Below are 15299 nucleotides of genomic sequence, written 5' to 3' on the forward strand. Positions count from 1 at the left end.
AATAAAGCCAGTTAGAAATCCCCCTTGCACAAGACTTGTGATCATTTTACTAAAAGCTTGCATTATGAAAACAAATAGTAATGAAGATAAGGGATCACCATGCCTCGAACCACTTGAACTTCTGAAGAAAACCATTGGGTACCATTTACTAAAATAAAGAAACGTACGGTGGAGATGCAAAATTTGATCCAAGAACGCCGTCTCGCTCCAAGTCCACACCTCTCAAGCATGTGTAATAAAAAGTTCCAGTTTACACGATCATTTGCCTTCTCCATGTCAAGTTTGCAAATAATCCTTGTTCACTCGACTTGATGCGACTCTCCGAACATTCATTGGCAATGAGCACCAAGTCAAGAATTTGCCAACCTCATTTGAATGCATTTTGGGGCTTGGATATGATCTTGTCCAATACCGTACTCAATCTATTAGCCAATACCTTCAAAAGAATTTTGTACATACCGTTCACCATCTAATAGGACAAAGGTCCTTAATCTCCACCACCCCCGACTTCTTTGAAATAAGAGCAATGAAGGTAGCATTTAGGCTTTTTGAAAACTTACCTTGTTCATGAAACTCATGGAAGAACCTCATGATGTCATCTTTAACTACTTCCCAACATGCCTTAAAGAAGGCCATAGTGAACCCGTCTGGACCTAAAGCTTTGTCACCTGCCATACTTCTTACCACCTTGCAAATCTCCACCTCCTCAAACGGCCTCTCCTGCCAACTTGCTTCTTGCTGGTCAATCAACTCAAAAACAATCTCCAAGAAAACTGCTCCGAAAGTAGTTGTCCGAAAGTAGTTGTACATGGTAATTGGTAATGTGATTTCTAATTAGTCGGATTCAATGTAATCCTCCCATCTACCAATAAGGACTCAATGATATTGTGTCTTCTAAGTGAATTCGCCATGCGATATAAGAACTTGGTGCATTTGTCCCCTTCTTTTAACTATAAAGCCCTCAATTTTTGTCCCCATGAAGTATCTTCCATTAAAGCCAACCTTTCAATATCCAAGATGAGATGCTTTTTATGAGCCTTTTCTTCTTCTAAAAGCCTCCACCCCTCCCTCCACGCTCTCAAAACCCTGTAATTCGTCAAAGAGGAGCTTTTTTTTATGTTCCACATTCCCGAAAATCTACTCATTCCACTTCTTCAAGTCAACTTTGAGAGCCTTTAGCTTACAAGACAGCACATAACTCGGGTTGCCCTATATGAGATAGGAAGACCACCATATTGTCTAACTCTCTCAACGAAGCCTTCTGATTTCAGCCACATGTTCTCAAACTTAAAATATCTTTACCTCCCTGGATGCCTCCACAATCAATGAGAATGGGGAAAGTGACCCGAAAATAACCTTGGAAGCCGTTTTGGATTAGGTCCGGAAAATGTGCTTCCCAATCAGGCAAAATAAGGAATCTATCAAGTCTTGACCAAGCTGGATGTTCTCTATTACTAGACGATGTGAATGTGCCACCCATGAGAGGAATGTCAATAAGTTCTTGCTCACAAATAAATTCATAAAAATCCATCATTATTGAGCTAGAGCTAGGACCTCCTATTCGTTTGCTTGGAAAGCGAGTGACATCAAAATCTCCCCCAATACACCAAGGAAGGCTCCATAAGCTACAAAGATCAGTCAATTCATCCCACAAGCCTCTTCTCGCGGTATTAGAGGTTGGGACCATAAACATCGACAAAGGACCATTGATAACTATCTTCCACATTCTTGAAAGAAGTAGCCACTGCATATTCCCCCACACATTCATCCATATTTTCCACTACCCTTTTATCCCACATTACTAAGATTCCTCCCGAAGCCACCATAGACGGCAAATGCAACCACCCCACATGACAACAAATTCCACAAAGTCTGTACTAAAAAGAGTTATGGATAATCTCGATAACCTAAACAAAAATGCAGAAGTGAGTGTACCCCAAAGGTGCTATGGGAGATGAATTCCAGTTTTGTCTCTTGTGAACATACAACATCGACTTTCCAGCCACAAAGCTGATTTCGTACTTTGATGCACTTTTCTAAGTCATTCAACCCCCTGACGTTCCACAAGAATATCTTGAGCTTCATAGAAACACCTATTTTTCCCTACGCTTCATTCCGCCACGACTCGCACCTCCTTTGTAATTTACCAAACATGTAAGTTGCTTTAATTCCCTTTCCCCTTTCTTGGCTGAATGGCTCTTCATGGCTGAATTGGGCTGCACATCTTCGATGGCAAGCGAGGCCAAGAACTGATCTTCATAACCAATACATGGAAGTCCAACACACAAGTGAATCTCCTTCGCTTTATGTAGAACCCAGTCTAATGCTAGTATCTGTTCTTACAGCGGGGGCATTGAATTCAAAGGAGTCGGCTCATCCCAATGATAATCAGCACAAATGTTCGTACTTATTGTTGGGTTCAAAGACTCCCCCTCACTTTCAGAGGCCCCAGGCTTGAATACAACCAAGGTGCCAACATCGATTTGGGAGTCCTCAACACCCAATCTCTCATAACTGTTCTCCCTAGGTTTGAGGCTCCTGTGCAAGCACAACAACTATAGGACTTCCAACTATGACAAAGAAGGTCGTTGGTTCATAAATGGACATTCTCGACTTCAATCTCCACCGGCGGCGTCACCTCCAGTAAGCCATCGATCATTGGCCCAACCACCAGATCTCCTGCTCCCGACCCTTTTCCGTTACTGACAAGCCTCTCAGCTACGAACTCCATCGACATTGTCATCTCCAGCAGCCCATCATCCAGGGCTTTACCCACCAGTTCGCCTTCTCCCGTCGACAAGCTTACCGTGGTCACTAGTCGGTGCTTGGATGATGACGGCATATCGTTGCCAATAGCCTTTGTAATAGATTTTAGTGGTATGAACTTATATGATTTTCTTGTATCACTAAATCATCAAGCATAGGTGGTGCTCTTGTATGTGTCCCTTGTACTTGGGTTATTGCCTACTTATTATCATTAAAGTTCTGTTTACTGATAAAAAACAATATCTTTGAAAAACCCAAATGTCTATGCATGTGCTTGTGTACTGATTCATAAAGCCTTGTGTTGTAGACAATGATGGGGAAGCAATTAATCGCTAAGTCATTCCCAATTCTTATTAAATAACAAATACTAGGAAAGCCTTAAGAATAATATGCAAGTATGGTGCAGGTGCTTTTATATGAAAGTATCAGAAAACACTTCCAGGCCAAGATTATAATAAGCAGCAGTTGAAATATGGAATGGAGATTCACCTCCCCGAACTAGATTCACGAGAAGCAAGAAGATGAACATGCAAATCCTCTAAAAGCCTCCGGTTTTTTCCCATTGTTGAATTCTTTCCCAGCCACCCCCCAAATCTGTTGAAATTCCTCTCACCCTGCACACATGATTCCAACTTGAGATATATCAAGCAAGAGTCCAAAGACTAAAAACCAAATAGGGCATGCTCAGTAAAGAATGTATGCATGAGGAGAAAATCATGAGCAAAATGCTGAACACTATGTGTGGTATCAGCAGCAAGCACCAGGACTTCATTCATCCTGATCGAGTGAAGATAAAAGCAACTTAACGAAATCTAGTAAACTCAAGTTGTTCCTTGAACCAATCATATTACGCGCTTCAAATAAATGTCACTTACCAATTCAAGTGTTTCCCTCTGTCCATGCAACAATGCAGCACTGATCATGAATAACAATGAAAAAATAAATAATTGACACCAATTAAAAATTGGAAAATGGTGACAAAGCAACAAAATCTGCTAATTGCAAGAACCAAATTAAGGGCTCGTACGGAATTATTGATGATGCAAGGGAACCACTTTGAGACAGTTGCCATTGTCGATATCGTCGAATCTGTACATTGATTATATCCCCATCACCAATAGACTCAGCAGCACGGGCAATCAAGTTCATTCGTTTGATTCCATCGTCATCCTTACCAACTGAACTTGGCCTATAATTCATGTAATTTTCCTGTCACATCAAAATAAAAGGAGAAGTAGTTGAGGTTTTACATCCCATTTCATTCATAAGGTCTAAGAATCAAACAGATGAACAAGAAAAATATAATCAAATGCCGAAACAAGAATAGGAAAAAAAAAAGATGATGAAGAGAGACATAGATTAGGGAAAAAAATACAAATTTCAATTCATATAAAGAGGTGCATGAACATTTCTTATAGATATATATACAGACACACACACATAAGCATGCAAAGGAGAATATGAAACAAATTAATGAAGATTGACAACCAGCACTGGTGAAAGCACATGGTGCACTTAAGTGCAACTGCTGTCTAGAGACTAGGTGCAAGCGCACACCTGATTGAAGTAAAGCACACATCTTTAAAAATGATGTCTAATAACAAAAATTGCATAAAACACAATTAAAAAAAAAAAAAGTGTAAAAATCAAGATGGCAATATGTTTAGCCTATGAGCTCACTTTATTAGATTATTATGCAACACAAATCAGGTAATCAACCAATAACCTTTACAACTTAAATAATTCTCTTTTGCTTAATTAAATATACATATTCATGCCAGTTGATAGCAATTATCAAATTAAAGTACATGGTTGAAACAAAATATAAAAAATAGGCCACGAACAAAAAAGCCCAAAATTGTAGAAATTGACTTCTATGCTAACATAAAGCTATAAGCAATCACTTATAAATCCATCTAGAAAGCCATGGCCCAAAATTTCTTAATCAGGTTTTTCTCTTGTATGCGTCCTGTGTACTTGGGCATTGCCTAGATTTCTATCAATTCTTATAAAAAAATACTATTGGATTCAAAGCATATACATTACAAATGTGAACATGTGGCGATATTTACTAAATACTTAATATTTGGTTAGATCATTTGTGTCTTGGACTAATATTTTATAATTTTATAAAAATAAAAAGGCACACTTTTCTAAGCTTTAAGCTCACACAAAGAGCTCTAAAAAGTGGGGTTTTGTAAATGTGCTTAGACAAAAAGCGTTGCAGCCTTGGCGCTCTGTGCATAAGCATGCTTTTACCAACACTACTGCCCAATGGTACATTAAAACCCTAAGTATAAATAAATGGGAAGAAATTGGTAGAGAAACAAGGGGCTAGGAACCTAGACATATATGAGAGTAAATGGATTTGAAAAGCAGGAAAGGGAGGGAGTAGAGGGGTCATTTTAAGAGTAAATGTAATGCCCCTATGGAAGACCCAAATCACATGGCCTATACTCCAAAAGGACTAGTCAATGATACAATTAGAGCCCCAATGGAACCTTATAAAGAACAAGAACTTCTCCTTCCTAAGCAATGTGGGATCTCATTCACCACCTATCTTTATCTGTATCATATGGCCTATACTCCAAAAGGACTAGTCAATGATACAATTAAAAGTCCATCACAACCTTATAAAGAGCAAAAACTTATCTTTCTCAAGCAATGTGGGATCCCATACACCACCTAACCTTATCCTTATCATATGAGGTATCACAATCTACCTCCCTTAAATTCCTAACGTCCTCATCGGGCTTATCTATCATAGGTGACACAGCTCAAGTCCCACATTTTTTATTGGGATAGGCTCTGATACCATTTGTAACGCCTTAATAGAAGGCTCAAACCACATAGCTTATACTCCAAAAAGTCTAGTTAATGATACAATTAAAGCTCCATTGGAACCTTATAAAGAGTAAGAGTTTCTCATTTCTAAGCAATGTGGGTTCCCATTTACCACCTATCATTATCCTTATAATATTGGGTATCACAGTATACTAGCATGTTAGGGTGAGAACTGAAAGCAGGACATAATTGCAAGTGTAAACCAAGCATTTCTTTTTGTTCTATTTATTAGAGGAGTTTCCATATCCACCTTGGTTGTTTCTTACCCAATCAGGATATAACCTTAAAAAATAAATAAAAAGAATTAGAAGGGCACACTAAGCATTCTTTGTGTTCTATTTGCCAATTTTATTTCTTGGAGACTTAACAAGGCATGCTTCTCAGGTATCGCTTTGACAACTTCATTTCTTCAAGGCTTGGACACAACTCTTGAATCAAGAGCAATTTGTCAAAAAACTAGAAAATTTATATTTCCATGCAAAATTTTCAAATGAATTATTTCCAGCAAACATTCCTCAGAAAATGGTTTCCACCCAAAAATTCCTATAGATTTTAAAATACAATGCATATGTTTTTCACAGAATATTTCATCATTCCAAGTATATGTGATACATAGCTCAAATGTACAACCAAGTTGAGCTACTAACATGTGACTGAACCTGCCGAACAGGCTACAATTCATGTTAGCTGTAGAAGTCATTATTTTCCTACAATAATTTTTTATAGGTATTTTTTTTTTTTTTATAGGTAATTCTACTGTAATAAATTTCAAACCCAACAAAAGTGCAAGAAAAGAACCTGAATAAGAAGAGGGACTAGATCAGGATCACTCATGCTCAGGTCCATCCGCTCATCCATCCTCAATTTCCCCGCATTAAAACCAAACAGCCTACAAGCCCATGAAAAGGATGAAATGTAAATGTCAAAACATGAAAAAGGATGGTGTATAAAGCCTACAAATTAGCAATTACGTACACATAAGTGAAAATTTACTTGATGAAGGATGAAACATAACCATGTAAGCCACTTTTCTATTTTTCATCCAGTCAACCAACAATTTTTTTTTTTGATAAGCAGTCAACCAAAAGAAACATCAAAATGGAGCATAAAAAAATTCATATTCTAGAAGCTCACCATTGATAGGTTAATCAATGGTTAATTATAAACAAGCTAAGTCACAAATAACAATTTATTGAGTTGGATAATCATTCTAGACACATCCCCTGCCTGCAGCACAAGTACAGATAAAAGCCCACTTTCATGAAGAGGATTAATTCCACAGAGAAGGGGCATAATTATAGGAATCATGACATGTATTTGCTTTGCATGACAATGCAGAACATAATTGTGGGGTGGTCATATTGCTATCTGAGACATTTTTTGATGACGAAGAATCCCAGGGACCATGCAAATGCAACTTGTCCAAACTCTGGACTCTGGACCCATGTAATGCACTCACATCACATGAATCAGATAAATTATTGGCTTTTCAAACTGAGACGTGGCGCCTAGAAAGTTTTCAAGGGTTTGAACCTTAGACTTGGGGTGAGCATACCCCCAAGACCAAGGCCCTTACCACTTGAGCCAACCCCTAGGGGTTACCGCTAGTCTGAAAATATTACATAGAGCTTTTAGTCAAACAAGAAACTAGATGCAGCATAGAAAAATTTCTTGTAAAAACTTTTGTATGGCACGTAAAGGAACCAGACCAGTGAGCTTTATTTCAGAGGTAAATTCGAATAATTAGTCTCATACTTGTCAACGGCAGTGAATGGTGAAATATCTTCATCCTTTGCACTACTAAGAAGACGCTGCCTAATGTCATCATATTTAATGACCGACATGGAGAGGCTCATGTACTGCAACTGGTTTAGTGCCATTCTCATATCTCCATTAACTCTTTCTGCAAGTTCCTCAACAGCAATCTAAAATCATATATAGGGAACATTAGTGAATTAACTATTTGTTAACATTAATAGGACATTACACTTTTCACTTACAAATTACAAACTACCACCTATTTTTCACTTTAAACCCTAAACTACCAGTAAGTTTCTCTTTGCACTCTTCTTTAATAACTGTTAAGATTGTGCCATGCGACCAATTTTTGGTTAAGAAACAGTCATATCTTATCATTAATATCTGGAAGTTACAATTGTGCCTTGTGGCCCTTTTCAGTAAGATACAGTCATATCAAGTGATAGGGTGCAAACTGAAACTTTTTGTAGTTTAGGTTACAAAATGAGAACTGGTAGTAGTTTGTGGGCAAAAGTGGAAATTACCATACCTTTTTTTTTCAAGGATCATAAAGCACAAAAAGAAAAGTATAAGAAGTCACAAAGCAGAACATTGAGTATTTACTTCATTAACTTGAAGGCCTTCTGCATTTGCAATTTGCATTAACCTCTTTGCCATCTGCATAAACCAAATTTAGTATTGGTACCATCCCTAATCTGCAGTAATGGGTTTAGAATGTAAAACAAATCACAGTCAACAATGGCAAATAGCTCATTTTTTATCACACATACATCAGAGTCAAGGCATGCCCAGTATCAAGTATAAAATTGATTTCACATTGATGGGCTTCATGTATTCTTTGATACAATATATCTTCAGGTGAAACTCATAAAAAAAGCGACACAGTTAGGCTTTCACTATTGCTTCCTCTGAATGTGAAGCAAGTACACAATTGTGTGTTATTATTCTTGATGGCAATAAATACATTTTTGCTACTAGTTTCAATTTGGTCCCTATGACAGTATTTTTTCAATTGACTACTTTGATTGTTTAAATTTACAACCAAACCCTTTGCAGATAGTGCAACTAAGGTCATGGTTTTCTCCTACATGACACTTTTTTATGCATGGTAGACTAATTTGTCTACATGGCATCGATGAGTGTCTAACATGGTTGTCATTACTTGTGCCAGATCTGGACACATGGCCAAACTTGTCCCACTCAATCAACATGGAGTGCACGTATGCTGCAGCTGGGGGTACTAATCTGTTAATTCCTCAAAACCATGTATAAATAATGAAAGAACAAAATATTTCCTCCAATGGTGTTAGTTCACCTTTAAGAACTTCTCCTTTAAGATTTCAGATAGTTACTCTATGTTAAAAAATCACGACAATATGATAGGCTAAGTGGGAGGACTTTGTTCCAAATTCAGTTCAAAGGAAAACTTTGTCCATAAATATATAAAGAGAAGTAATTTTAAAGCACAACCCCTAGTTTGATTTTCCTTGAATTGGTCAAGATTCGATCATTTTCAAGCCCAATTGCATTTTTTAAGAAATTAATCAAGCTCTCCAATTTCACAACTTATGGTTCAGTTGGACGAGAGAGAGAGAGAGAGAGAGAGAGAGAGTCTAAATCTCCTTCAACTCAATATCCTTACTCAAAGCTCCTTAAATTTCATACAAAATAGGCAAAGTGATGAAAAATAACTTCAAATCCTAAGAAAAGGAGTCCAAATCCTCGCCGTGAAAGGCTGCATTCATGAAATTCACACAAAATTAAGGTGGGGTTGATTTGGGTTTGAGGTGAAGCATTTCCAAGTAAGTTGGCGATTTTCTTTCTGGTGATTATTGGTGGCACCATCCTTCATAGTTTCCATATAGCTTGATGCGCTCGTGTGAGGCTGACCAGGCTTTTGAGAGGATCAGCTCAAGGTTAAATCAATCCTGGGTATGTTATCATGGCAACACCCTCACTCCATCTACACCGTCATCATTTCACAACCCCTCCAACGACTCAAGGTGCCCCTCGCCTTCTGTTACAACAAATTTCTTCTCATCTCTCCTCCCCGAACCACTATTCACCCAAATTGGGATTAAGGGGAGACACTCCCCTCCGGTTTCCTCCCATTATATATCACAGATATATTGCACGTGTTCAAAAATGAATCCAAGGATCAGTTTCTTGACACGTCACTGCACTAGCTCAATCCAAACTATTTTTGTTCTCAGACGAGTTACCCAAACTAACATTAACGGCAAAGGTACTGCTACTCAGCCCCATGAATTTGCCCCCTCAAAGTTACCACTAGTGCAATTGCACTTTTTTTTTTTTTTCATTTTCTTTCAAACATTTTTTAAGCATCCTTAACCACTAAGAAAAAAAAAAAAATACACAAATTCACTAGTAGTCACTTCCTTAACCATTAAGTTAAAAAAAAAAAATTAAATTAAATACCCGAGCAGTAAGGTTGAGGGCCAAGTATCATTTTCCTTAACAGCAATATAAGTTAACAACAACACTTAGTTCCTCCCATAGTCATTTTCCTATGATGCTTTCATAGGAGTATTGTTTTACTTTAATTTTCTGAATTTATTTTATATTTCCTTTTCGTAGAGGCCATGGCCACCACTTGTATTTCCAAGTTTTTGTGTTGATGTTAGTTTGTGATGAGCTACAGTAGTGAAGTGGCAAAAAATGATCCTTAGATTTCTTTTTGAAAGCGTCATATATTGGCATAATTATGGGAGGAAACTAAGTGAAAGTGTAATTATGGGAGTAAACAGGAGTGTTTGTAATAATGGGCTGAGCTACTCACTGCAAGCATTAATCCGCAAAGCCCACCATGAATTTATTCTAAATAAATAAAGAAAACGCAACTAAATGGTGAACCTTATTCCAACAGCCCGACACAGACCCACAGGAAAGATTAGAAGGAAACAAATATGAACAAAAGGAAGAACGAAGCATATCTAGAATGGGGAAGAATTAACAAACAATATAAATAAACAAGAAAAAGAATAATAACATTTTGCAGCCATGTGTAGAGAAAATGTGTGACAAAGGGCAGACAAGTTAGCATACTAATGCCACAGATAAATGTGCAAGATGATAAAAAATGTGCCATGCATGATAAAATCCTATCTCAGTTGCTCTGTTGTCAGAAATTGAAATCGTTCAAAGCATTCAAAATTATGAAGGATTAGATTGATAAGATGAGTAACAGGGACCAATTAAAATACCACCAAATTAGAGAGGCCAAGAGAATATTCATCTGTTCTTTTTATATGACACCAACCAGGTTTTCATTATCCATGACTTCAACCAGTTCTATAGCATGAATGAAGATTGCGTCAAAAGATGCACAATAATCTTGTAATCAGAAAATATCACAGCTGCAGATAGGATGCAAAATCTAGCAAATTTTAAAATTTCCATCATTAATGATAGCGATAATAATGACAAAATGTCAGAGTAAGAAATATACTCCTTGAAGCTCAAACGTTTTGTCAACTTCAAAATTAAAAAAGCATGTGACTCAAAGTGAAGTAATCCAAATGTCATTTGAAGTTACATTTTGGTATCAATGGGCTACTCATGTAAAAACAACAAATGTAACAGCATTAAAGCCCGCTTGACATATTCTAGAAATAAACATGATTCAAGAGTCCCTCCCCCCCCCCCCCCCCCCCCCACAAAACCCCACCCCACAAAAAAAAAAAAAAAAAAAAAACCAAAATAAGCCCTGGCTTTTAATTTGTCTCTGCACCTATTTTTTTCATATTTGCCTACAAAATCAGTGTATTATGTCCGCATATAACAGTACTATTAGACCATGAGTCCATGACACAGACTTGCCCAAAAAGGCCCATCTAAACTAAACAGAACTTGGAATGTGAATTTTGGGTATCTGACTAACCTAGTCTTCTAAACATTAGAAACATTAGCAGATAAACTAATGACTGGAGAATATCAATTCACAATGCCAGATGAAAGGACTAGATAATAAATATACTAAATAAACTTCACAAGTAATAGAAAATGTATGAAAGAAAGAACAATAACAGAATCAGCATACTAAACCTGTTGTTTTGTAGGTTTCCGAAAGCTAAGAAGCAAACAGTAGTTAACAAGACTTTTCAATTTCTGACTGTATCGGTCATTGCAAATGCAGATAATTGGAATTTTGGAAATTTTGATGCTAGCAATAAGGTCAGCAATCCCACCCCTATCTCCAGCAGACATCCCATCAACCTCATCCATAATCAGTACAGTTTTTGGATGCTTTGAACTGAAATTAAGTGATTAACTTCAGCACAAAATTCAATCAATTTAATTCTAGGAACTTCTATGAGATATTATAAGTATTTTTGACCAACCGATCCATGTTAACACTCAGGGCCTCATTGCTGACAAGTTCCTTTATAGAATTTGCATTGCTTCCACCAATTCCTTTTTCAATTTTGGCATCAGCCTTCCCACGACTGTCACTAGCATTTACCTAGATGACATGTAAGGAGAACGTGAGGGCAGGTGAAAGGTCATACTGTCATTTTGCAATGAACCAATGATCATTTTAGAAATATTTGACTTCATGCCACCTCTATTGCCTGAAAATTGAGCATCTGACAGACCAACTTTGCTGAAGTTGTTTTTCCAATGCCAGGTGTTCCACTCAAGAGGACAGCTTTTTTGGCACCAGAATCATTTTGTTTTTTGCCCTTTTTATTAGTTCCAGTATCAAGAAATTGCTCCTTCCAATGTGCCAACCAGTCATGAAGCTGCTTAACCTGCACATCAACACATAGGAGATCCTTACTATTCTGGCCAAAAGTTAGATACATGAAGTAGATTTAATTCCAAATGCAATGGCAAAAAGATGGAAACAGAGACAAATACCAGCGACTGATTTCCAACAATCTCATTTGGGATCTTTGGCCTATACTTTTCTGGCCATGTCAAAGTATTTTTCTCAACAGTTTGATTTTTTCGCTTAGCCGGAGATGCCCCTGGGGTCAATCCTCTGCTGGCTTTCATTTCCATGGAATTGCTGACGCTGTCTTCTATAGTAAGAAAATTCCAACACATGCAAGAGGAAACCATGGAATAATGCAATTACATGGTTAAGTCCAAACAGTAAGAACTGAATGTGGCATCCATTGCTTCCAAAATTGTAAAGGTCAGGCTCTCTTGCCAGCAAGTACCCATAGGGAAAGAAATATAAGTATATCACAGTTAATGAACACCAATTGGCTTCACATATGGCTGATCTTTAACAATGGCATTGAAAAGTCCAATGAACCAAAGAAATGCATTCTGACGTCACATTTTCCTATGACTCAATAAAAACAAAAGCATACATTCTAAAACACCACAAAAGCCATTTATCAGAACTGACAAATATGGTCTTTGCTAAAAAGAGAAGATAGTTTTCACTTTTGTAATTGTGAGACTTAAGTTCAATGAAGAGATAAGCCTTTGAAGGTAAGGCAAGTCATCAACGTCCAGCCTCCAAAGACAACATTACATAGGAAAAAGGTCTCATTGGGGGGGGGGGAATCTTCAACCAATTGAAACGTAACAAAATCATATAATATTTTTATCTCTACGCCACCTTCAGATTTCCCTTACAAATGTCAATTTACAGGAGTTGTTTTACACACGATGAAACAAAGTGTAGTGGCTGTTTTGTTTGTGTGTGTGTTAATATAAACTCTAGAAATGAAGGCTTTTGATCAATACCCAGGACCCAGAGCCACAACTAGATAGGTACAAACCAATGAGATATTCATCTAATGTTACAATGATTTTTTTTATGATATGCTACAATAATTTTCTTGTTACAAAAATACAAGAAAAGCAGATGGGGCATACTGTTTGCTTCTGTTTTCTGTGGACTTTTCTTTGGTAAAGGTGCAGCCTTACATACTGGTCTCTTTGATTCTTCTTGTGCAGGTGCTTTAGCAGGTTTTGATGCACGGATCATATCAAACAACCCATCCTCAGCAAGCAATGCGGTACTGTATAAGGATTTGAAAAGCCAACTAACTGTTGAAGTATAACAAAAGAAGGAATGCATAAGCAAATCTACATGTATGGATCTAAGACTACAAACCCCAGCTCTTTGGCTTTAGCAGACTTCCGTCCTCCAATATCTTCATCGCATAAAAGATAATTCTGCAAACAAAAGATATTTATCACAAGCTGGTGGTGCTATGCCAATCCAAGCATAAACATCGATAAAAGTATGAGATAACTGTTTTCTTGCTGACGGATCCAGTGACACGACCACCATGTCTTTTAATCAAATCTTCAGCTTCTTCACGCTCCAGACTGTAAACCCAGTCAAAGTTCAGTATACAATCTTCTTTCTTTTCTTTTCTTTTTTTTTTGATAAGTAAAGTTCAGTATACAATCTCAAGCCACCAAAATATAGCAATTACAAAAGACATAAGTGATCACCAAAACTAAGCCAATGTCATAGATGAAACAAAAATACCAAAGAATTATGAAATTTAAAAGCAACAGTTATTTTTAATATCTTGGAGCAAAATATGATCTTTTTAAATAGGAATTTTATAAAGAAAGTAGAGGTCAGGTACACAAAATATATATATATATATATATATATTTTTATGTCAAGGAACCTCTCCAAAGCAGGGCCCTTCAGACCCACCCCTGTAAAGTAAACCCCAGTCAGGTACACAAAATTCTACAAGGGTCCCTAAAAAATTACATATTCAAATTTATGAAGACCGTTAAACCAAGAAAACAAAAGGAAGCAAATGGATCTCTGGCTAAGGCACCCATCCAATCATGCAATGCCCCCAAGAAAGTAAATTTCATTCTCGTGATAAAACATTCATGCATTAAAGACGGATGGTTTCATGCTAAACAAAAGGTGATCTAATCCACAAAGAGAAGAAAAAGTATACAGAAGAGTTATCATGTTTAATTCCATAAAAGATTAGCATGTGAACATCATAATAAAGATGAAAAGAAGTACCTGTCAAGTGTTCCACTAATTACAAAAGTTAAACCAGCTAAGCAATTGGGAGCACCCTCGGGGACTTCCTGATGCACGAGGAAGATTTGGTACCAACATTGAGAATAGTAAGATCATATGAATTAATTAATAAAAGAAAGTTTAACATTTTTTCACCTTTTCTCCTTTATGAGGAGGATCTTTCCTTTCTCCAAAGTTCATAAATCCACCCCGTCCGCCACCTCTGCCTCTTCCACCAGCCGGTGCTGCTGATGAACCTCTTCTACCACGACCCCTTCCGCCAGACTTTTGAGTTTCAGTATCTTTATCATCTTCCTCATCACTTTCTTCATCATCCACAGGTTTCCGTGAAATTCCCCTACCCAATCCACTCTTCAGCTTCTTGCCAGGAGTCACATCAACCAAATTCTTCCTTGAACTAGGCAAGAGAAAGTCGTCATCGTCATCTTCAACATTACGAGCTTTTTTAGGGGGAGTGGGTTTCGATGATTCAATGCTATCCTTTTGAGTCTTTCTTTTTGCTGGAAGTTCCTTTGTTTCCTCTTCATCTTCTGGCTTTTGTTTGTCAGTTGCAAAATACTTGCTAGTTTTCCTCCTGCCTGAACTTTCCTGGCCTCCTTGTACCTGCATTCACCATGATTAAAGTAAATAAGCAGATATGTTATCAACTTACTACACCTCCTTCAAGACAAGTAAAGAAAAGGAGAGAATAGAAGAAAATCATATCTAATGTTAGCGAAAAAGCTAGGTGGACTTAAGCACAAACACTGTATAGAGTCTAGGCACTAGGCGTAAGCATGCGCCTGATTGAAATAATTTACACATTTTTTAAATTATGTATGCTAACAATACAATGAAAGAAGGTTTAAAAAGTAAGATGGCAATATGTTTAGTCTCTTAAATCAAGTTATTAGAGTATTACACAACATGACAATCAAGTAAT

General features: G+C 37.2%; 1 protein-coding gene across 1 annotated transcript in view; it reads right to left on the reverse strand.

Moving 5' to 3' along the window:
- The window catches only part of LOC122291791 (replication factor C subunit 1), a 30564-nt gene that overhangs the window by 11502 nt on the left and 3763 nt on the right, over positions 1-15299 (reverse strand). Inside the window, exons 4-18 of the mRNA XM_043099767.1 lie at positions 14513-14980; positions 14357-14424; positions 13608-13683; positions 13466-13527; positions 13225-13370; positions 12250-12413; positions 11952-12140; positions 11730-11851; positions 11434-11641; positions 7972-8025; positions 7366-7535; positions 6409-6499; positions 3794-3975; positions 3642-3681; positions 3256-3380 (exon numbers count right to left, since the gene is read on the reverse strand). Coding sequence (XP_042955701.1) covers positions 3256-3380; positions 3642-3681; positions 3794-3975; positions 6409-6499; positions 7366-7535; positions 7972-8025; positions 11434-11641; positions 11730-11851; positions 11952-12140; positions 12250-12413; positions 13225-13370; positions 13466-13527; positions 13608-13683; positions 14357-14424; positions 14513-14980 — 2165 coding nt within the window. The remainder of the gene's footprint in view (positions 1-3255; positions 3381-3641; positions 3682-3793; positions 3976-6408; positions 6500-7365; positions 7536-7971; positions 8026-11433; positions 11642-11729; positions 11852-11951; positions 12141-12249; positions 12414-13224; positions 13371-13465; positions 13528-13607; positions 13684-14356; positions 14425-14512; positions 14981-15299) is intronic.

The sequence above is a fragment of the Carya illinoinensis genome, chromosome 13, assembly GCF_018687715.1.
Source record: "Carya illinoinensis cultivar Pawnee chromosome 13, C.illinoinensisPawnee_v1, whole genome shotgun sequence".
Lineage (NCBI taxonomy): Eukaryota > Viridiplantae > Streptophyta > Magnoliopsida > Fagales > Juglandaceae > Carya > Carya illinoinensis.